General features: G+C 39.5%; 2 protein-coding genes across 4 annotated transcripts; one reads left to right on the top strand and one right to left on the bottom strand.

Moving 5' to 3' along the window:
• Nucleotides 1–1,952: 1,952 nt before the first annotated feature.
• On the bottom strand, nucleotides 1,953–14,927 carry ppef2a (protein phosphatase with EF-hand domain 2a). 2 transcript variants are annotated; one of them, XM_080895298.1, is made up of 17 exons: nucleotides 14,756–14,927; nucleotides 13,920–13,988; nucleotides 12,661–12,788; nucleotides 12,510–12,564; nucleotides 12,246–12,421; nucleotides 11,958–12,072; nucleotides 11,620–11,666; nucleotides 10,917–11,083; nucleotides 10,787–10,823; nucleotides 9,946–10,095; nucleotides 9,516–9,854; nucleotides 8,103–8,288; nucleotides 7,798–7,940; nucleotides 7,098–7,204; nucleotides 6,239–6,405; nucleotides 5,355–5,442; nucleotides 1,953–4,539 (listed from the first exon to the last, which is right to left on the bottom strand). In XM_080895298.1, the coding sequence occupies exons 2-17, from the start codon at nucleotides 13,978–13,980 to the stop codon at nucleotides 4,286–4,288; spliced, it is 2,220 nt and encodes a 739-aa protein (XP_080751424.1). In that variant the 5' UTR covers nucleotides 13,981–13,988; nucleotides 14,756–14,927; the 3' UTR covers nucleotides 1,953–4,285. The 2 variants fall into 2 exon arrangements, with proteins under 2 accessions (XP_080751424.1, XP_080751423.1); XM_080895297.1 differs by lacking the exons at nucleotides 1,953–4,539; nucleotides 5,355–5,442 and adding an exon at nucleotides 5,483–5,693.
• A 910-nt stretch (nucleotides 14,928–15,837) lies between these two features.
• LOC308404026 (flavin reductase (NADPH)-like) lies at nucleotides 15,838–20,125 on the top strand. Of its 2 annotated transcripts, none has more exons than XM_080893862.1 (5): nucleotides 15,838–15,890; nucleotides 18,130–18,297; nucleotides 18,385–18,586; nucleotides 18,878–19,042; nucleotides 19,273–20,125. In XM_080893862.1, exons 2-5 carry the CDS (start codon nucleotides 18,163–18,165, stop codon nucleotides 19,428–19,430), a joined length of 660 nt encoding a protein of 219 aa, XP_080749988.1. In that variant the 5' UTR covers nucleotides 15,838–15,890; nucleotides 18,130–18,162; the 3' UTR covers nucleotides 19,431–20,125. The 2 variants fall into 2 exon arrangements, with proteins under 2 accessions (XP_080749988.1, XP_080749987.1); XM_080893861.1 differs by lacking the exon at nucleotides 15,838–15,890 and adding an exon at nucleotides 17,726–17,872.
• Nucleotides 20,126–21,405: the final 1,280 nt, after the last annotated feature.

The following is a 21,405-nucleotide window of genomic DNA, read 5'->3' as shown; positions in this document are numbered from 1 at the left end:
CTACGTTTGTTTTCTAATTAACAAAATATATTCCATACATTTTTATTATGAGTTATTTCTATGAAAAATCAGAATCAGAATACTTTATTGATCCCTTGTGGAAATGATGTAAATCGATCACAAAATCATTCTGTGACTCCCACCTCAGCTGATTTCTTTTCTTTCTTTCTTTTTTTTTGTACAATTTTTCCAGCCCAGGGGTGAAAGCAAACCAGTTTCCCGTTCTTTCATTTTAATGTTTACCCAGAGAACTGCTGCTCATTGGATATTTCCTCTTTTTCGTGATCATTTCCTGTAAACCGTAGTGACGGTTGTGCAGGAAAATCCCAGAAGTCACTTAAATCGCCTTTCTGCCTCACTTTCATGCTCATTTTGAACTTCTCGACGATGACTGCAGTCTTTACCTGAATGCACCGAGTTGAACAGGTGTGTCTAATTACCAGCAACATTGTGCAAAAAAGGCAAAAAACAAAACCAAATTGTCCTCCTCCAGGTAAAACGTGTACACTTTGTTTTGTGAAACTTCAGGCAGCTCTGGACCTGTTTGAAAATCCACCCACTTAAAAGAGCAGAAAGCTACAGCCCTGGCTTTAAGGGCTCAGGGAGATAATGCGAGTGAAACCACAAAAATTCACTGTTTGCTGCTGCAGCTCAACTTCAGGGTGTGTTAGCTTTTAATCCCAACATTGTTTGCTTTCCCAACTAATGACTCCTACTCTTGTGTTAATCACCTGTCTCTTAAATAGTGACCACTTTTCTTCAGTCCTGAGAAGCCGAGCAGTGCAGGAAAAGCTGTACTCTAGTCTGTTGTGCCCCCTGCTGGTGATTCTGTGAACTCAGTCAATCGTTTAAAAACTATAATATGATTTGACTATTTTTACTTTCTAGTATGCAAGTAAAAAAAATAAAGTGTATTAAATTATACAAGAACTTTATCTTAGTGGACTAGAGACATGAGACCCATCCTTTTCATTGTGTCCTTTCTATTGGTTCTTAGGAAGATAAGAAGATAAAAGATCTGGAGTGGATTCCATGTGTTGAAGTTTCATTTAGTAGCTTTTCACTGGAATCCTCAGTATGAGGACCAAGTAATGGAGGCCACCATTAGGCTGGAAAAACAAAACTAACCTAACAGGGTAAATGTAAAAATTTGAGGAGTGGCGAAATTAGCTACTTGGTAAAGTCTTAAAAAGAAGAAATAATAACTGAATTCTTTCCAGGTTTAAAATCAGCTTCACAACTCAAGAAAACTCTTGTGGAGTTAGGTATGTTATTATAAAATCGACAGTCATCTAAGGAGCCAGTTTTCAAAAAGGTGCAAACCACAAGAACAAGAAGGTCAAATTGGACTTTGCCAGAAAACATCTAGAAGAAACTGCAGAACTCTGGAAAAAACAAAAAAACAAAAAACAGTGTTTGGACAGAAGAAATCAAAGTTACCTTGTACCTTTATGATGGAAAAAGGAAAGAGGGGGAGGAGAAAAAACAGCCCATGATCCGAAGAAAAGCATGTTGTCTGTCAAACATTGTAGAGGTAATGTTATGGCATGGGCACGTATGGCTGCCAGTGGAACCAGTGGAAACTGGAGTTTACTGATAATGTGACAGCTGATAGGTATACATGGACAATAACCCAAACAATGCAGAAAATGAGATATTCTTCAATGGCAAAGTCAATCACCTGAACTCAACCCAATGAAGCTGTTTTTTCAGGTATTAAATACAAAACTGAAAGCAGAGAGACCCACAAGCAAACAGCAACTATAGGCCGAGCAGAAAGAAAATAAAGCATTTAGTAATGACAAAGGTTTCTAGAATTGCCATTGATTGCAAGGGAAATTTTGAGTTTTATGTTTGCTCTTAAATAATAAGGATGAGAAATAAATGAATAAAAAACTGCTACCTTAATTAAACAAATTAGAAACTAATTACATACCTTCAACTGCAACAACTGAACATTTTTTCCACATACGTCTTATGAAAGTAAGACATGACTCACTTTTTTTATTTACAGGAAAGGTTTTACATGGTCAACATACTAGAAAAAAAGACAGTAAAATTCACATTCACACGGACTCACTGACTCTTTTAGTTGCAATTGATAATACTCAGAAATGTGGAACAACAGATTAAACTAAAAAATACATCACGCCTTGACGGAACAAGTCCTGCACAATGTTGGATTTACTGTTAAAAAATGATCAATCATTTAAACACTACTACTATTTGGATGCTTAGCTTACCATGAAGATTGAAAACAGCTGTCCTGCTCTGTATGCTCTCTCAGGGCTCAACAGTTATCTTGAAATGCCTCTGGCCACCTGTTCATGCAGTTATTGCAATGCAAAATTAAAATGAGCTTTAATTTTAAAGGTAGTGCCGGGATTAAAAACTACATGTTTGCAATCAGCAGTCCAATCTGATGAAAATGGGTTAAAAAGCTTTCCTTAAAAAGCTTTTTCCTTTCCCGGAAGTTAAGTTTCTGATGCCATATTTGCTGTTGTAGAATTTTCCTGTAATTCAGGATTCATTTCAGGATTCACCCAGGACCATATTTCTTACTTTAATTCTCACCGATGAAATAAATTACTCCCGTCTGCAACAGGCCTAGAAATGTTTATCTTTTACACTGTATAAAAGAAACAAATGTGTTACTGATCTTCAGAAGATATCACCCACACAGATAACATCTTACATCTGCTGAAATATCAAGTCACTTATTTCTAACCCACACTGAGTCACTGCAGTGTTACAGAACAATGTTGTGTATATGTTACACTTACAATGTAAAAATGTTACTTTTGATAAAGTAACATTACACTACTTTGAATTTAACATGTTAGTAGTATTAGTAACTGGTTATTCTGTGAACATGTAGCTGTAATGATGTCATAACTTACAAAATTGTGACCATCTTCAGCTTTGGCATTACAGAGTGTGTTTTTAGGGTGAATTTAGGTGATTTTGGTTTCCTTATAGCGAGAGCAGGCGAGCTGTTACTTTCCATTTCCTGTCTTTATGCTCAGCTGAGATAACATAATAAGCATAACTCCCAAATTCTCAGACTACACCTTTAAACTTCAGAAACTGGAGGTAGATATACATCCTATGAGTCAAATGAATAAAATCATGAGTTCTCCATTCTGGACGGGTTGGGGGCTCGTTTGCTGCCCGACAGGAGGAGCAATCCCACCACGCTCACAGAAAATATTATCAGTCCACGCGACATTTCAAGTGCTGCTGCTGCTAAGGCACCAGTAAGTTGCAGATATTTAAAAAAAATTCTCCAGGATTCCTCCTAGATGCAACTCCTTCTGACCTCCTGTATACATCTCAATCAACACTCTCAAAGCAAAAATCACTGACAGTCACCCCAGAGTCTTTCCCACATCTTCATGGTCTCCAATAACCTTATCCCACTGTGGTTACTGCAGCTCCCCTGTTCTTTAATAACTTGTACCGGTACACTTGATCTCCATTCCCTCCATCCTCTTCTTACTCTCCGAGACTCCTTTAGCGAGTCTGTTCTTTCCCAATCATCTGGTAACTGTTCCCCACCATCCAGACCCTGTCTCGTTCTCAGCTGGCACCACCATGAGATAACATCCATCCATATGATGTGTTACCCTATCTTCCTCCTTTTCTTGAAATACCTCTTCACTACATCCAACAAATTCATAAAAAAAATATGTAGATGATGTGAAAAATTATTTCAATAAGCTACCTCCCAAAAACCTTTGGCAAGCACTTTTTATATATTTAACACATTTCTTCATATATTTGAAGGATTCTTATTTCTGTGCTCCTTCCCATCTTTTACTCAGTTTTAACTGTTAATCATCACACGAGTAGGATCATTACATGTCCATTTTAACACATCTGGAGTGTGAGAATCTTTTTATGTTGACATGAGTCACATTTGAAGCTGTTAAACGTAAATTCAGTGAATATTAAATGCAAAAATCACCCATTTTTGCATTTAATTAAATTGTTATTTTCTATAAGATGCCTTTTGTTTTTCAGTTTTGGACTATTTTAGGAATATAAAGGAGACGTGAGTTGCTCAAGCTGCTGCGTTTTGCCCAGACTTCCTCCGCTTCGAATGAGCATTCGCCGTCAAACACCCTGACCTCTAACCTCCTCCTAATCCCCTGTGATCCAGGCGGCTGTTGCTCAGCATCATCCTGCATCTTTATGTGCGTCATTAAAAGCAGCTTGCGTTGGCTGCAGCTCCCTCTCCTCCCCTCTGCTGGACGCCGAGCTATCTGTTTAACACGCTTTTTCATCAAATGTTGGGATCTCCCTCCAGCTTGGTGAGGTCGGAGGCCGTGCCCATGAACATGCTGCGTCCTCGTTCCAGCCGGCTCTTCTTGTCCGTGAGCCGAAAGGCCTCCATGAACTCGTCAATGTCTATGCTGCCGTCATGGTTGCTGTCAATTGTGACGGCCAGGTCGGAGATGGCCTCGTCGGTGATCTCCATTTTCAGGTAGACGCTCAGCAGCTTCCAGGTCTGACGGAAGTCCTGCATGCTGATGAACCCTGAGGTGGAGGAGAAGGAGGAGGAGATTAGAGGTTCAAAAAGGAGTAATAGGCAGAAACTGTTAAAGAAAAGTGTTGCTGTCTGTGTTTGCATGTGATCAGAGAGGCGGGATGAAAAGACTAGTAGATCAGTGGGTTAGTCATCGTTAGGAATCAGGCGACTGTAACCTCCTGCTGCCTGTTTCGCACGCTACAGGTGGATTAACAGAGGCTAAGCTCAGCAGACGTCTCCCACAGACACATCAGAGCCCTGACACACTTTACTCCGTCTCTCAATCATCTATGTAGATTATAAAAGTTAAGTAATTCCTTTTTCCTTTGGCAGCAGTTAAAAATTAAGTTAAACATAACTAATATATAACAAATAAATCAAGAGAAAAGTGTGCAGAGTAAATATGACAAAACAATTATCTCAATAAGGTAAAAATCCAAAGCCACAATACATACAGAGACATTTTAGTTATTTAATGAAGAAAAGTATTTCTTTCATGTCTTTTGAAATTAAATCTGGCACCTGTTATATATTAATATTAGGCACATATTACTATGTAATTAGTAAATTAAATGTTTTAAGGCAAAAACTGGGTTGATCACTGGCTGCTCCAGTCTGCTTGCCAAATATCCTTGGGCGAGATACAAACCCCAAGTTGCTCATCCATTGGAGTGTGAATGTGTGTGATAGAAAGGACTTAAACATGTATTTTTTCTCTGTGCTGTTACTTGGGAATGATGCAAAACTGAGCAATCTAAGGGTAATATATTCCATTAGCAGATTTGCTTCTGCATCGAACAGCAATAAACAGTGGGTGTTTTACCTGAGTTGTCCGTGTCTACAATCCTGAAGATTGTCTCCAAAGTGGAGCGGTGGCGATACAACGTTTCCAGCAGACTCTGGTCAATATGCTGCAAAGACCAAAAGAAGAAAGTCTCATATTCATAAAACAACACAAATAAAGTACAAAAAGGAACATCTGCAGCATTCTGGTGATATTTTATATGCAGCATCTTTCAGATTGGTCAGAAAAATAATGTTGTTTAAGCAGCAAAACTCTGTTTGAATACAACCTGGCAACTGAAAAGATTTATTCCCACGCAGATGTTAATTTTAGGATTCTGGTAAAGATGTTCTTAGTCATCTTTAGGGAGGTTTTCACCTTTTCCCAAAAGGCAAAACAAAAACAAAGGTCAATCCTAGAGTGTTCTGAAAGAGGTCACGTTACTTAATTGACTTCTGACATTTATTGTCTCAAGTTGGTGTCAAGGGGCGTGTCATTTCCCTATTTTGTCCATCCTCGCCTCCCCTGTTTTCCTGCCTGTGACCTGGAAATCTATCTCACTGTGCCATCTTGAAGCAACTCATTCCTAACTCATTCTACTTGGGTAGACAGGAAGGTTACAAGGAAACCTGTAATCGATGATACACAGGTGTATCCTTTACAAATAATTTAAGTCAACAACACATGACAGCAGCATGACGCCACGGAATACACACCGTGCCAGGAAAAGGACACAAATCAATGTTCCTTTGTATCCATTTAACCAATTTCAAGGGTGGAAGGGCAATTTATCTTTTCTACTTCTCTACAACTCCCTGAATCTCGGTATAAAGATCCCTTTTCTAAAGTTTCTCCATATTACATTATTGCATTTTCATGTAAACATTGCTACATCAGCTAAGACAGAGCCGGTGAGTTCTTACATCTGTTTTGGATCCTGTGATGGCAAGCTCGTTGAACCACTCGTAGTAGTCTATCGTGCCTTCGCTGTTCTTGCAGGTGACCAGCTGAGAGCGAAGCATCCTCCAGGGCAGATCCAGATGCATCACACTCTCCACTGCAGAGGCCCAGTCGTTCAGAGACAGCAGACCTAATAGAGGTGAAAGGTCATACTAATTATAAGAGCGCAAAGCTCTAATCCAAGTTTGATCACTGTCTACCTTGTCTAGATTATATCTAAGAAGTATTTTGCCACACAGTTTGAAAACATTCACACTAAAATATTATACTTTGTTATTTTGTGACACATTAAAGCCCAGAAAATGTAAACAGCAGGCTTTTTCTCTGCATCAGGAAGACTGTGAGAGCTAACCAAAAGCTAACTCAGTTCTGTTTTCAAGTTTTTCCAATTCTGTGTGTAAAATAATTAATAAACTACCTTTACTTGTAGGCTGTGTTTCAAAGAGAATCAAATGTTTGCTTATCCAAAAATATGTTGAAAAGTCCAACAACATCCATCCAAGTACCTTTTTTTTCACACTATTTTGTGTTAGGCAAAGCTGTTTGTCTATTGTAAGTGAAATTAAATCCCTGAAACAGAAGTTTCTGTGAAACTCTGAAATCTTCTGAGCTAGACTTTCACCCAGCCCACACGTTGTTTTCATCCTGCACGGGGATCATTATGTTCCACACAAACACAAAGGTGTGGGCTCATATTTCTTTCCAGCAAGTGAATATCTCTTGAGAACTACATGGGAAAAAAAGAAGGAAAGATCTGCAACAAAAAGTAAAGACTGATCTGATGAGGAATGAATCAGTTTATGAAACTCAAACTACACACACCTTTGTTCTCGCTGTCAAACTTTCTGAAGGCACAGAGGAGGTCAGACTTGTGCGCAAACAGCTGCTCCCTCAGGACTCTGAGAGCTGAGCGCTCGGTTCGCCCAACACTGCAGGTGACGAACGGCAAACACAACAGCGTGGCAAACAATGGTTATCAAAGAAAGAGGCAAAAACGGTTTCTCATCAACGTCAGAAACATTTCAGGTGCTTAATTTGTGAATTTTTAAAGTTAATAATGTAGATAAGCTGTGTAGACATGCGGAAACCACTAGTTTCATAAAGCTTCCTTATTGTCTGTTTAAAGGGAGCCTATTGTACTTCCCCTTATTATCTGGCCTGTGTATTCTGTTATAATGGATGCTAGTCATATTAAATGTGGCCAAAGTCTGACATTAGAAAGTTAGTGTATCTCAGGCTTCAGTCTGCTTTAACGGGTCCATAGCAAACAGTTTTTTCTACTCTCTCTACTCTTGGCTCTGGCACACATCTCTGACTGTGGACAGAGGTCTGAAGGTCTGCTTCAGACTATGGATGAACTGAGGTTCTGCACCAAGGCCCTGCATAATCAATATAAGGATTATTTTGATCAGTGAATTATGCAAAGCTACTCTAGCCTTTTAAGACTAAACCAAGTTTGAATTAAGTGAAGAGATGATCTGATAATGAAGAATTTATCTAATGAAGTGAGTGTTAGTAGTACCTCTGTCTCACAGTGAGCTCTCTCGTCATGCTGCTGGCCTGATATTGAATCAAATAAGGCACAAGGTCAGGGCCCAGCTTCACGTAAGCCCCCCTATTGCTCCCCACGTCATAGTAATTGGAGGCAGAGAACAGAGTGAGGACCTGGGTGAATGAAAGAAAGGACAAACCTGTCACTGAAGAGGAAGGAAACACTGATGCTGATCAGGGGAGAGGTTTATGGTACATATGATACTTTAGAGTGAGGCTGATTTTGGTTTTAAAGTACTGAATTTAGACAGCGAGCTGTAGGATTACTGAGCTGACCTTACGGTTGTGGCAGAACTCATAGCCCTCCTGTTTGCACTCATGGGAGCGAATGATGAGCTGCAGATTGTGTCTGTTCAGGAAGTCCTCGGTGACATCAGGGCCCCAGTAGCAGCCTCCACCCCTCACCTCGTTGGGTATGCATCCATCCTGAGTCATCGGGTCACTCCACAGCAGGTCCAGGATCTGGTAGGACAAAGAACTCAAAGTCTTAAAGTTTCTCTACTATATTTAATAACCATTTCTAGCATTGGTGCGTAGTCCAACTTTACTGTCTGCTATTCAGTAAAAGATAAACATTAAATAAGATAAAAAATAAAACAGAAGAGTCAGAAAAAAACCTGTGGAAACACCAGCTGGGGAAAAAGCTAGCCAGTTTTTAAGAGTAGACTGAAGTCAGAACAGAGAGATTAGTGACGTGGGGGATTACAGCCTCTGAAGTCTTACGCAGGCAACACACAGCACCTCCTGTTAGGTGAGCGTTGATTACTGTCTGTTTGTCTTTCAGGCTATAACTTGAGCAGGAGTGAGGTGAAAGGTCACGACTTCTGACAAATAGTAAGTCAGTATAAAAATATGTGAAGAGTGTGAGTTTGTGGTCAGGTTAGACTGGTGGGAATTTATTTCATTGTTTAATATACATGGGAGTAAAACTACTAAAATCTTACTACAATTTGTCACAGTTACATGCTTCACATCATACGAATTGTAATATTAGGCAAAGGCAACAAGAGTAAATAGAGTAATATTTATTAAGGAAAAAAAAAAGCTATCCAAACCTACCAACCTAACATGAAAAAGTAGTTGTCCCCTAAATCTAATCTAATCTAATCTAACGTCCTCACCAGCATGACCTGCAATCAAGGAAACAAGTTTTTCAGATTGCTGTGGAGGAATTTTGGCCCACTCTTCTTTGCAGAATTTTTGAAATTCTGCCAAATTGGAAAGTTTAAGGCTATGCCAAAGCATTTCAATGTAAGTCCAGACTTTGACGAGGCCACTCTAAAACCTTCATTTTGGCAGTAATGAGGCCTGAGTGTGGCTAGTGAATGTGAAAAATGTGGTTAATCACAGTTACTTCATGATTTAATCAGGGTGGGAGTCTGGTAGATTTGGTTAGCTTTTTCTCTTCCCATCATCATTTTAAAAAAGACATATTTTTATTAAATTGGGTTTTTTTTGTCTGTTTTTTAAAAGAATTTGAAGCATGCACATGTGAGAAATACACAAAGAAAGTGGATTTTGTAGTGGATTGGTTTTTTCCCCCTGTTTCAGCTGTCTCCCGTTAAACATCTGGCTTGTTTACATTTTTCTAGTTTGGGAATAATAAAACTGATTTCGTTCTAACACCGACACAAAAGACTCATTGTTTACTTAGCAGCTTCTAAGAAAACATCTCTGCTCCATACTCGCCTGTTTCCACTCATCCACGGTGTTGTCACTGCTGACAGAGTCGGTGGACAAACACAGAGATTCTTGCTCCGGTTTGTTGATCTGGGCGTTCAGAGTTGGCTCTTCCCTCCTGCTGAGCTCCAGCTGGTTCTCCATGTTCACTCTGATCCGATCCGAGAAGTCCTGCAGCGAACGATTTTGGAAGCAATATCGGGTTCCCATGGGTTTGGGATACGTGAAAGAGGCCCGGCGCTGGAAGACCCTGCTGATGGCTGCGGTGTCCACATCTGCGTCCGAGTCGATGGATATTCCCGCCAAGCTGTGGTGTCTCTTCTTCGGAGGTCTCAGAGCCGAGATGTACTGAAGGAAAACAGGAAAACACAGATTACACACATTGCAAGGATAGTGATGAGTAAATAACAGCTTTACTCATCACATGCTGGTTCCTCACAATGTGTCTGTCAACTCTGGCGAGGACGCCGAGGTCCGTGGAGTCAGAGATCCCCCCGTGGAGGACCAGCACCTTCTGGTCGATCACTGTTGCTAATGGCAACCAGCTGAAAATCTTCTGCAGCAGCTTCAGGATCCTCTTCCCGTGCATCTGATGTAAAACACAATCAGCAAAAGTTACTCAGTTAGTGCTTTTTTATTTCTCTCCTTTGTTTTTGCTCTCCTTGCAGACAGAAAGTCAGTTTGCTAAGCGGTAACATGTTTGTGAAGAGTTTATAAAGTTACATTAACAAGGAGATGCTTAAAAATAATGAAATTTTCAGTTTTAGTTTACAAAAATTAAACTCCATTTGTTGATAAGATTGAATGAACCCACAGTATCTGTCTAACTTTAGCATCAAATCACAACCTTAATCATCTCAAAGTGCTTTATATATAGAAACCCAACCATCTACCGTTGGTTAATCCACCTGCAACTGGGAACAGTGGGAACAAAGAACCCTTAGACAAAACTAGTTTATTTCTGTGTGTGACTGAGATGTTGCACTGTAACTTAAGACAGCATGCAGTAAGGAAACCTCTGTTTTGTTTTTGTATTCCTTCTGTCAGTCTTTGGACCAGCTCAGTCCCCCTGACTCAACAGAGACCAGATGTCACCTTCTTTAATGACCGTAAATCCTCTTAGCAACGCGGAGGAGTGACTGGTCTTATGTACATAAGACACTGGTTTAGATTGAGCTTTCCTGGGAAGGCATGGGTAAAGGTAACCACATAAGTTTTGATTTGCTGCTGCCTAGAAAAGCAGCGATAAGGAGGTGCAGGTTTGCATGAGATGAACCTACCTTGTACTTATTCAACACCTCCTTGGTGAAGCCGTACCTAAACCATCCAGAGGAGTAAAGAAATAAAAGTTTGAATGACAACAGATGAATTTGTGTATACATACACGTGGTGTATGTTTATTAATTTCACCTGAGGTTGACTATGTGGTCCTCGTGGTTTCCTCTGTTCAGGTAGACATTACTTGGGTAAACGAGCAGGAATGCAAACAAGATGAGGAGGATCTCAATAGAGTCCCTGCCTCTGTCCACAAAGTCTCCATTAAACACATAGGGCTTCTCTAAGGACGGCATGCCGTTCTGTCACGTAAACAAGATCGAAGGAGTGCACAGTTAAAGGGACAAGCCGCAGTTTAAGTGTAAACAAATCAACCACATACAAACAAACCAAACAGTAGATTAAACCACTGATGCAAAAAAAAGCTGCAGGTAAACTGAAACTAAAACCACCTGATTAACTGACAAAGAAGTTAATCAAAGAAGCACATCAAATACTCTGATTACAGCACCTCAATGCAAAACATGAAAATCATTAGATTCTCAGGAGTTTAAAATTATATATATTAATCTTTTTTAAATTATTTAACTACACAAAAACATTTTTTAAGGACATTTTTGGAAAATTATCCTTAAATTATCTTGAACATATGTAGCAGGTTTGAAGATGAAGCAGTGATAGCAATGAAAATGATGAATTTTTATTGATTTTAATAATCGTGATTTGTAAATTCCATTTTTAAAAATGGTATCTAAAGCTCATCAGATGAAAAAAATCATTATTCTGGGTTCAAAGATGGGATTAATTCAGCACATTCAAAATGTTTAAGTTTTCATACCTTATAGAAAATCAGCAGCAGGTCTTCCAGCTGTCCGTGCAAATCACCTGTAACAACAGGACAGAAGGGGCTGGCTTAAAAATGACTGGAATTTACAGCACACTTAATTTGTATCTATACTTTAATTTAAATTCTGCAACTTTAATGTTTCACTCTCTTCCACTATGAAACAATGGTTTCTGTTGGCCAGCAGAATTGACCAAAGTCCAGTTTCTTATAATAAAACAAGACTAACATTTTAACGCTTCTTTGATTTTTCATTGTCTTTACTAAATATTTCCAAATTTCATCAGTTCCATGTGCTTTACCACCACTATCAAAGAATATCTTTATCATACCACAAATCGTGATTTCTTTGCTGTGGCAGGTGGAGATACGGTTGATATTTGGCAACATGCAGAGCAGTTTCCACGTCTCCAAGAGGAGCTGAAGGACGTAGCGTGAGTGCAGCTGCTGCTGGGAGAGAAACGTGTTAGCAAGAAGGCCTCCAAAACAGAGAAAGCAAAGTCATAAGCATATAGGAAATAACTAGGACCACTGCAAATAAAGCTTTTTACATTACAATGCAGTCAATTAATGGCACGTGCTGAACTTGGATGTAGAACATTTTCTCCAAAAAGACCTACTTTCTTATTCCTGAAAGCCTCCACCAGACCGACTGCTTCCTCTACCGTCAGAGGAAAGGTGAGATGAGGTCCCGAGTAAATCTCCGGCACCTCGATGTTCTTGTAGCAGAAGTACCTCTCCCACTCTGCGTCCCGGCAGACCTCGTTCTCTCTGAAGATGTGCGAGATCAAATTTCCTGCAAGGTGGAGATGGTTCAAACTCAGAGATTTGATTTACAGAGGAAAAAAACAAAAACAAACTCAGAATAAATGCAGAAGTCTTACGTTCATTGCTCGATGGTGTGAAATTGTCCATGAGGTAGCCAAGGAAATTATAAAGCTGCACAGGAAAGAGACAAAAAGGTTGTAGTTTTTTTGTTAATTGCTTTTTATTAAACACTCAGGTCTCGACTGGTTTGTGGCAGCAGTTTCTCACCTTGATCTGGGCCTGCTCTCCAGAGTATTCGATGGACTGGAAGATGTTCCAGGTGTATCTCCGCCTCATCTCTGTGCGGGCGACGTACTGACGGTACCATCGCTGAATCAGGGTGGCAGCTCTTATGGCTGAAACACAGAACACATGTGATCAAGAAAAACCTCACATTTTAATCATTTTTTTTCACATGCTACTATTGACACACACAGTATAAGAGGCGCTGCAACACAAAAATCTGCTGTTTTTAAAACCTTTTTAAAGCAAAGCAGGCAAAATTTCAAAACACTTTTGTATTATTAGACTTGACTACCAATTCTAAGACTTTTATTTCCTGATGTGCATTCAAGTTACAAGAGAAAGCTTTAAACTGACTTCTCAAATAGTGCTTGGAGGATAAACCAAGAGGCCAAACAAGGGTATTTATACTATAGCGGTACTATAGTGGATGTGGTGTCATCACCTTTAGATGGGGCTGAATTCAGCGCATTAGATACCCAGAAAATGTCTCTTTCTGAATTAGTTTAACATTGAAAAAGGTTTAATTTTAACACAAGTTAGGATCTTTTTCTCCTCTGAAACAAATATTTTTCTTCCTAACTGTAACTAAGTATTGGCACCAAAACCCAACCAAATGTGAGTTAAAGCTGGAGTTATAGGTGTCCGATACCCTGTTCTTCCAATTATCTCAGATCCTTTTTTTTTTTTTTTTTTACCTTGAAATACTCTTAAAGGACTTCAGGAACACTTTTATTTCCATTCAGATTGGAGGAACAAACAGTTTAGCTGGATAACTTGTTCCTAACTTCCCTGAACCAACACTTAGCAATGAATTTCTACAAGTAATCTAAGAGTAAAGTTACTGTTAAATTTAAAAAAAGGCATAGTGGCAGTTTTATATCTGTATGGTTGACTTTAAAACCATCATCAGAAACAGATACAGGTGTTTACTTTCTCCACTTTTCAATTAAAGCTACATCCTATCTGCAACTTTTAGTAAAAATATTTCCACCTTGACCCAGATACCAGAGGTCTGAGTTTATGTCCAACATCTGCCAAACAGAAACATCAACAAGACAAAAAAAGGTCAAGCAGATGTGGCTTACTTGTAACAGCTGCAGGCAGCAGAGAAAAAAGAAACACCAAAGGACAAACACAAAGACAACACGTAAGAGCCAGAATAAGGAAAAACAGGAAAGAGTAAAACTTTTGCAATCAGCGTGATTGGTCATCGACCATGTATGTCAGTGTATGCGTATCACCTCTTCCACTGGATGTGGTGTGTTTGTGGAGATGGTTAGACTTTGTGACGCCACATCCCATGACTGTTCCTGTTCAAAGGACCAATCAATCATCTCATCAGTGCAAAAGGATTCAGAGTACATTCGGGTAATTCATCTGCTAGATATAATACTTGAGCACATATTTACACGGGACTGCTTAAGTACTAAAGAGTTTTAGGCTTTGAAGCCACTACATTGTTCTCAGGCTGAGATAGAAGTTCATTACTCTGCTTCGTGCACGTTTTTTAATAGCTCTGCTTCTTTTTTTTTTTAACTCTAAGGCACCCCTTCATTGACACTGAGAAATGCTGAGCATGGCTCAGAAGCAGCAGCAGTAGGCAGAGAGCTGGAGGACACTGAACTCGTTCGACTTTGTGGCCTTTTAATCTCATTATCCGCTGGTTGGCCTCAATCCTGCCACACAGGACTGTTTTGTCTGAATTCTACGAAGGGTTATGTAAAGCAATCTATGGAAAAAAGGAGGCAGAAATACCTTCACAGCTGGAAACCATTTGGCACAAATCAGCATTGAGAATTTGGAAAAAATCTAATAAAACAATGAGCATTGAATTCTGAATGGTTTGGTTTGTTTGATTATTTCATATTGTATCACATTTCAGGAACAAATTAAAGTCTTGTTCTATGCCAAACGTGGATACAAAATTTAGTAATATATGACCATAAGAAAAGAACCAAAACTGTGATGTTTAGCATCTTTTTTCCCAGTTTGAACCTGCTTTTTAGTTAGCTGCTGTAGAAATCCATCTATACAGACTTACTCAACTATTACATCTTGAAATCCGTTGCTTACTTACGCAGTCACCTTCTTTATCCAGTCACCACTTCCCAGGTTATTTGGCTGTCAGCTTTCAGTTCATTTGAGTGTTTAAAAAGCCCTTTGCTGTGTTGCATCCTTCACCAGAATAGCAGCAAGATGTCAGTTAGACCGGTCATTGTACAGAAGCTTCATGTATGAAGCAACCCCGACCATGCAGCTCTCCTGGAATGTGGCTGAAGCTGCTTTAGTCTTTAGTCCCTTGGTGTGATCACATAATCAAAGCACAAAGCCACAAGTGGATAATCTGATCTAATGACCTGATAGGTCCAAATGGGTCTTCATGTAGGGAGATGGAAAGGTTTCAGCGGTAAACATTGGTGGCAAGAGGAGACCAAGTCTGTGTTTACATGTGAGCACCTACTGATGATATGTCTGTAGATAAAAACAAATTCAAATATTCTTCACCATTGACTTGATTTTATTTTGGATTTCACTGACCGTTTTCTTGAATACTCAACCCCCAAGCGCAACAGTTTCTTCAACTCGGATCCTTTTTTTATGATCGCTAAAATTTTGGTGTGTGGGATGTTAAATTTTTTTTAAACCTTTGAAGTGGTGACAAAACATATCTCCAAAAGTTGATTCTGTTCATCTGGACGTAGCGTCATCACTTGGATGAGTGACGAAACGTTTCGTTTTACTTACCTGGATGATTGAGTATGCATCAAGAACATAAAGGCTAAATTTATACACCATCCATACCCAACGCATAGATTTAACCTAGAATAAATAGCATCAGCATAGAGCACCGAAGAATAAATTAGTTTTTCAAAAATCATTTCTGGTTCAAATTTCTGCTGACTTTATAGCTTTTGTTTTTCACAAGAAAATATCTTAAAGTCGAAGATGTTTGATTTGGGTTTTAAAAAACCAAGCAGACGTTACATTTTAGAAGTATTTACTGCGAAATTTGTACTTGTAGTCATTGGAAATATTTACACTAACTTTCTAACTATAACTTCGACATTAGCTTTGAGGGGGTCATGTTATCTCCCTCTATATAACGTCAAAACAAAACATTTAAATCTGGGTTGAGGATAAACAATTACAACGCAGCTGAACGCTTTCGCTCTTGAACGCCTCCCTCACGGGACGCTTTCATAATGGCGCAGGTGAGTGAGGAGCTAAACGTCCTTTTCTGCATGCTGCATGACAACAGACTAATAATTTGGGTTAATTTGGCTCGTGGTGTTTTGCGCTAAATCTTTTTCTTCTTTTTTTTGCCTCTAAATGAATAAATGAAGAAAACAAAGACATAGCAAAAGCGGAAATGCAGCTACTGGTTTGTGTAACATTAGAGATCATAAAGGTTCAGGGTGGCAGTTATTCCCTCAGTTTCCGGTTTAATAGGCATTTAAAGACATTGAATACAAAAGCCCCGCAGTCCCAACGTGTTTAGCAGGAGAAGCAGTGCCCCACAGCGTCATTGCAGCTACTGCAGTGGGAAACTGTTGTGGTTTATGAAAAAATTACAAAGTGACTTTAGGACTCACACACAGGCAAAACTCTACAGGCTGTTCAGTCCATTAAGCCCAACCAGTCATGGCAGATGACCTGAGCCCTGTTCTGCTGGAAGTTTCTTCCTGTTAACAGGGAGTTTTTCGTTCCCACTGTCACCTACTGCTTCCTTAAAGGGTTTTTTTTATTTATTTTTTTATTGCTGGGCTTTCCTGTCTGTTTCTCTTTCTCTCTATAGCCATTGTTTGGCTGTTTATATATTGATTGATTGATAATACTTTATTCATCCCAAGGGAAATTGTTTTAAAGGCTGCCAGGCGATCCAGCGCCATATGTCTGTGTTAACAAGCAGTTGGAGTGGTGTACATATTAAAGTCACTGATGAATGTTTATATAGAACAGTCACTACTGATATAAAACTGTTGAATGAGGGAAAATGGTAAAATTAGAGTCTGCATGGGTGGGTCGCCTGTTTGAGCTGCAGAGTTACACAACTGCAGAGAGGCTGTGGTCCTGATCAGTCCTACTGGAGGTAATTAATAATTGTAATGGTAATAATTAGAATATAAGAGTTACTGCAGGTGTGCTTCATGCAAAAAATGCACTCTCCATTTGGAGTCGCTCATATGGATCTTGCTGCTGCATGCTCGATAAAGATTTTTTTGACTTGCGACTCCTACAAAGGGTAAGCAATACACCAAAACTGGATTGCATTTGTACTGACCATTAATAGAGCCAAATGGCTGGTGTTTTTTAAAAAAATTTTTAAAGCTCTGTGAACAAATTTGTCATCTCCAGGTTTTTGTGGTGTTGATGCACTGGTGTTGGTATGAGTGTTACTTACAGTAAAATTGATGTGGACACCGTTAAAGCTAGATCACTAGATGTCTCATACCACTAACAACACATAAGCACGGGATGTAACCTAACCCCTAAAGCTCTGTGTTGTGGCCACCAGTTAAATCTTTTTTCTTTTAAATACTTCTACTTAATTTCTGAGAGAATCCAGTTATTCCATCATTTTGGGATGCCACTTGGCTTTAAAACTGAAATCACTTTTAAGCCTCAGCCTCAGGTGCAGTTATAAAAGTTGAATTCTTGAGTACAGTTCTGTTTTGTAATTGTCTCTAATATTAAAAACCAAAGAACTAATTCTTAGTGGCAGCGGCATGGTGTTTGACGTCACCATTACCCACAAATGAAAGGACTGCCAACAATCTGAGGACAGACGGTTCACTGCAAAAATGCCTGTGTTGTCCGCAAACAGTGCTCATTTAACATAGCTTCAAGGAATCAGCTCAGAGATGCTTGTCATGATCTTCTAAACAACATCAGTTGAAATTCAGTCAACAATATTGGCTTAGTTTCTGCAGCGAGCATCTGACCAACAACCTCATCATCATCCTCTGCAGTGGAGATGATCCATTTACCCCAGTCTGGATAAAACAAAGGGAACCAATGTGCAGTTTTGTTTGACTGATAGAATGAAAGTTTTCATCTCTCTTCATCATCATATCATCGTTTTCATCCAACCAGATTTAATAATTTTTAAAAATTATGCTTTCTTTTCTTTCTCACACACATCCATGTTTCCAGGCTGGAGATGTGATTTCACAATCTTCTGCTTTGACTTCAGGTGCCAGATTGTCTTTACTGCACATTCATTTTAGCTCTTAAGAGATCAAGAATTGTAGTAATTCATTCATTCATTCATTTTTTGGGGGGTTAGTGATGCACAAGGACAAGCTGTTACATGACAAACCTAAATTTCTCTGAAAGGACATTTTTATTGCACGATAAAAGTAGTTTTATTATGCTTGTGAAAGGGGGAGGGAACTTCAGTGCTGTTAGTTTGAGCGATCAGAGCGTTCACAACGTTGTGTTCTGCTTTAGTTGCAGTCTTGACTTGGCTCCAAGCGTTAGAGGATGAAGATCGCTGTGGTGGGAGCCACTGGGCAGACTGGACAGTATCTGGTCAACCAGGCCCTGCTGCAAGGCCACGTGGTCACAGCCCTCGTCAGGAACCCGGGGAAGCTCACCGTGACTCATGAGAATCTCAAGGCAATTATCTGTTTTAAGCTCTGTTACGTGCAATCAACAAAAGTAATCATGCACATTTTAACAGTCAGTCTTGTAACTGTTTTCCAGGTGGTGACGGCTGATATTTTCTCGGCAGACAGTATGAAGACTCATTTCAAAGACCAGGATGTTGTCATGTCCTGCCTCGGCTTCCCAGCCTCCTTCTTCACCGGGGTGACAGGCTACACTCGGTCCATGACTGCTATGGTCAGTGCGATGCAAGAGACCCAGGTGAACAGGATCATCACCATGACCTCCTGGTACACAGAGCGTAAGTGCATCACACAGATGTGGCCCTTTAGATTTGTTTTTTAATGTAACTGATATTTCTGAACTTGCTTTCCCAAAATGTGAAGGACAGGTGTCAAGGTTTGGCTTTGAGTCAAATGATTAAAAGCTTCTTTTTTAGCTGATTTATGAACATAGGCTACGTTGAGTCATGAGCCTGAACTGAATATGTCACTAAGAAAACGGATGGAGGCACTTTCAAAAACTTGGGCTTTGAAGGTTATTTGGCTTTTGTGGCTCAGGCTGTTCACTGTTTTTGATTTACTTTTTTCAGCAAACTCTGGAACTCAGTCATCATACCTGATCAGATTCCTCCTGCTGCCATTAATCCGAAGTGTCCTCAGCAACATGTATGAGATGGAGCAGCTTCTGCAGAAGACGGAGGACATCAACTGGACTGTGGTGCGTCCACCTGGCCTCAAGAACCTTCCGGCCACAGGTAAAAGCAGATGGATTGCATCATGGGTAGGGGGTGTCAACAGAGAATGGCGGAGCTTAATTCAGTGGAAGCTTTCTGACTTAGTGGGATCTATTTTGCCTTAGTGCATAGTCTCACTTTGCTTTGTATAATTTCTCTGAGATCAGCAAATCATGGAGTTCAAGCATGTAACTGGACAAACTGTTAGGTTTTTTACTATCTGGCTGTTGTATTCTTTTTGTCCTTTACAGCTCAAGAGTTTCTAACCCATGAGGGATACTTTGTGCCTGACAACAATGGTCAACCTCCAGGCAGCGCAGTAGGAAGAGGAGACGTGGCTCGCTTCATGCTCTCTCTGCTCAACAGCAACGCCTGGGTCAAGAAGGGAGTCGCCATCACTACTAAATAACAAAGAAGAAGCCAGGCTCTGTGCTCCAACATATTGGCTGTATCCATGCAGGGAGACATTTTTCGGGGATATTAATCTTGCAATATTTACAGTGAAGCATTCAGCGTCTGGTGCATTAAATAATTAAAGTTGTAGTCCTCAGTTTTTTAATGCAGTTGAATCTATTGTTTTGTATTTGCGTTTTACAAATTTAGTGCTTTTATTCAGTCATATAAAGCAACGATCTATAGGCACAACTCTTAATGAAGCTTTGCTTCATAAGATGGGAGTATGTTTATAGTTTATGTGGGTAAAGTATCGTGATTGATTTCTCCTATAATCAAACAGCACTATGTTTACAGCTTGGCTTAAACTTAGCTTTAATAAAATAGCAAGTCCCCCTGAAATCTAGTAAGAACAACCCATCTGAAATTGTTTTTTTTTAAGCCTCCAAGCATGGCAATGTATCCATTGTAAACACAGCCAGAGCTATCTTCATGGTGAGATTCCGCTGAAGCTGGAATAACTGGTCTAACTGGGGTGAAGTGCCTATTAGGAAAAAAGAGTTGCTAGTAGAAATAACTGTCTAACTGATCAATGTTATTTTATTTACTTTTTTAAAAAAAAAAGTGTGTGTGTGTGTGTGTGTGTGTGTGTGTGTGTGTGTGTGTGTGTGTGTGTGTGTGTGTGTGTGCGTGCGTGTGTGTGTGTGTGTGTGTGTGTGTGAAAACCAGTGACTAACTGTGAGTGCCTTCCCATGCATATTGCACTGTCAGACACATGATGGCAGTGCTGTGCCACATCTAGTAGTTTTAAGTAAAGCAAAGTTACTTGACTCTTACAGGTCGTGTCCATAAAAAAAAAAAAAGTAATGACAGGTTATCACCAAGTGCTCTGCATGTGTTAAAAAAAAAAAAGAAATAAAAGTACTGTACAAGTTGTGTGAAATGAACAGTTCTGAAAAGGGTGAAGGAATATTTGTGCTAGAAGTTCAAATACAAGGAGCAAATTTAGGAAATATCAGGTTAAATGAAATCCTGAGTTGAGAATTCTTATCAGAGAAAATTATTTGTTGCTTGTATGAGTTTTAGTTGCAGAGTCGCACCCAGCGTCGTGTTTTTGAAGAAGTTGATTCCAGCGAAAGTTTTCACTACTGCTTTTTTTTTTTTTTAAGTGAGGATGTGGCTGTGAGCTGTATGCAGGAGTAAGAGAGTGTTTCATATTCGGCCACTCACATGAGGTGGGGGTTTTTTTTGTTTTGTTTTTTTTACCTGCTTACATAAAAGCAAACTGGCAAGTTACCAGAAACCTTAAGGAAAAGAATTCCAGAGTTTCCAACCCAGTCACAAGCAATCGTTCAAATGCTTTTCATAGCTAAGCACCTGGTCCAGAATCCAGACACACCTTCTCACTCTGGTGGTTACTGTATCTTGTCCAGGCACACTTTCACATGTAGACCGGACCCACTCTACTTACCGAAGTAGAAAAAGAAAAGCCTCACTTCATTTTTTTGTTTTTGAATGATGATATAACTTCCCAGTGTCAAGTTCGTGTTAAGGTTTGTTTTTCATTTTCACATTTACCTATTAAAAGTAATTATTAGCACAGTTTGACTACAATGTAAAAAAAAAAAAGTAAAGAGATGTAAACCTTCTCTGTGGTATTACTCTTTTCCTCCCATCTGGCAGCTCCATCCTCAACATCCTTTGTCCAGTCTATCCACCATCGCTCCTCTCCAGATGTCTGAATCACTGACTCCACAGTCATTGGTTCTAACCATCAATCTCTTTTCAAACAACTCAACCTGAGCTGTTTCTCTGATATACTTATTTCTAATCTTGTCCATTGTGGTCACTCTCAACAAAAGCAAGAATCTTAGCATCTTCAACTATGTAAATTCACATGAGTAAAAACCTTCCTCTTGCAGATAAAAAACAAAACAGTTATCAGTACTGGAGACTGCGTTGCTGATTCAGCTGATAAATGAAAAAAACTG

This window comes from Rhamphochromis sp. 'chilingali', assembly GCF_963969265.1.
Source record: "Rhamphochromis sp. 'chilingali' genome assembly, chromosome: 10".
NCBI lineage: Eukaryota > Metazoa > Chordata > Actinopteri > Cichliformes > Cichlidae > Rhamphochromis > Rhamphochromis sp. 'chilingali'.
This window is presented reverse-complemented; position numbering and strand designations above follow the sequence as displayed.

Coding starts and splice junctions, on each gene's coding strand:
- ppef2a (XM_080895298.1), bottom strand. CDS start 13,980: ATGGGATGTGGCGTCACAAAGTCTAACCATCTCCACAAACACACCACA. Junction 12,789..13,919: donor CACCACATCCAGTGGAAGAG/GTGATACGCATA, acceptor TCTGTGTTTCAG/CCATAAGAGCTGCCACCCTG. Junction 10,096..10,786: donor AGGTGTTGAATAAGTACAAG/GTAGGTTCATCT, acceptor GTTTTACATCAG/ATGCACGGGAAGAGGATCCT.
- LOC308404026 (XM_080893862.1), top strand. CDS start 18,163: ATGAAGATCGCTGTGGTGGGAGCCACTGGGCAGACTGGACAGTATCTG. Junction 18,298..18,384: donor TGACTCATGAGAATCTCAAG/GCAATTATCTGT, acceptor ACTGTTTTCCAG/GTGGTGACGGCTGATATTTT. Junction 19,043..19,272: donor CAAGAACCTTCCGGCCACAG/GTAAAAGCAGAT, acceptor TGTCCTTTACAG/CTCAAGAGTTTCTAACCCAT.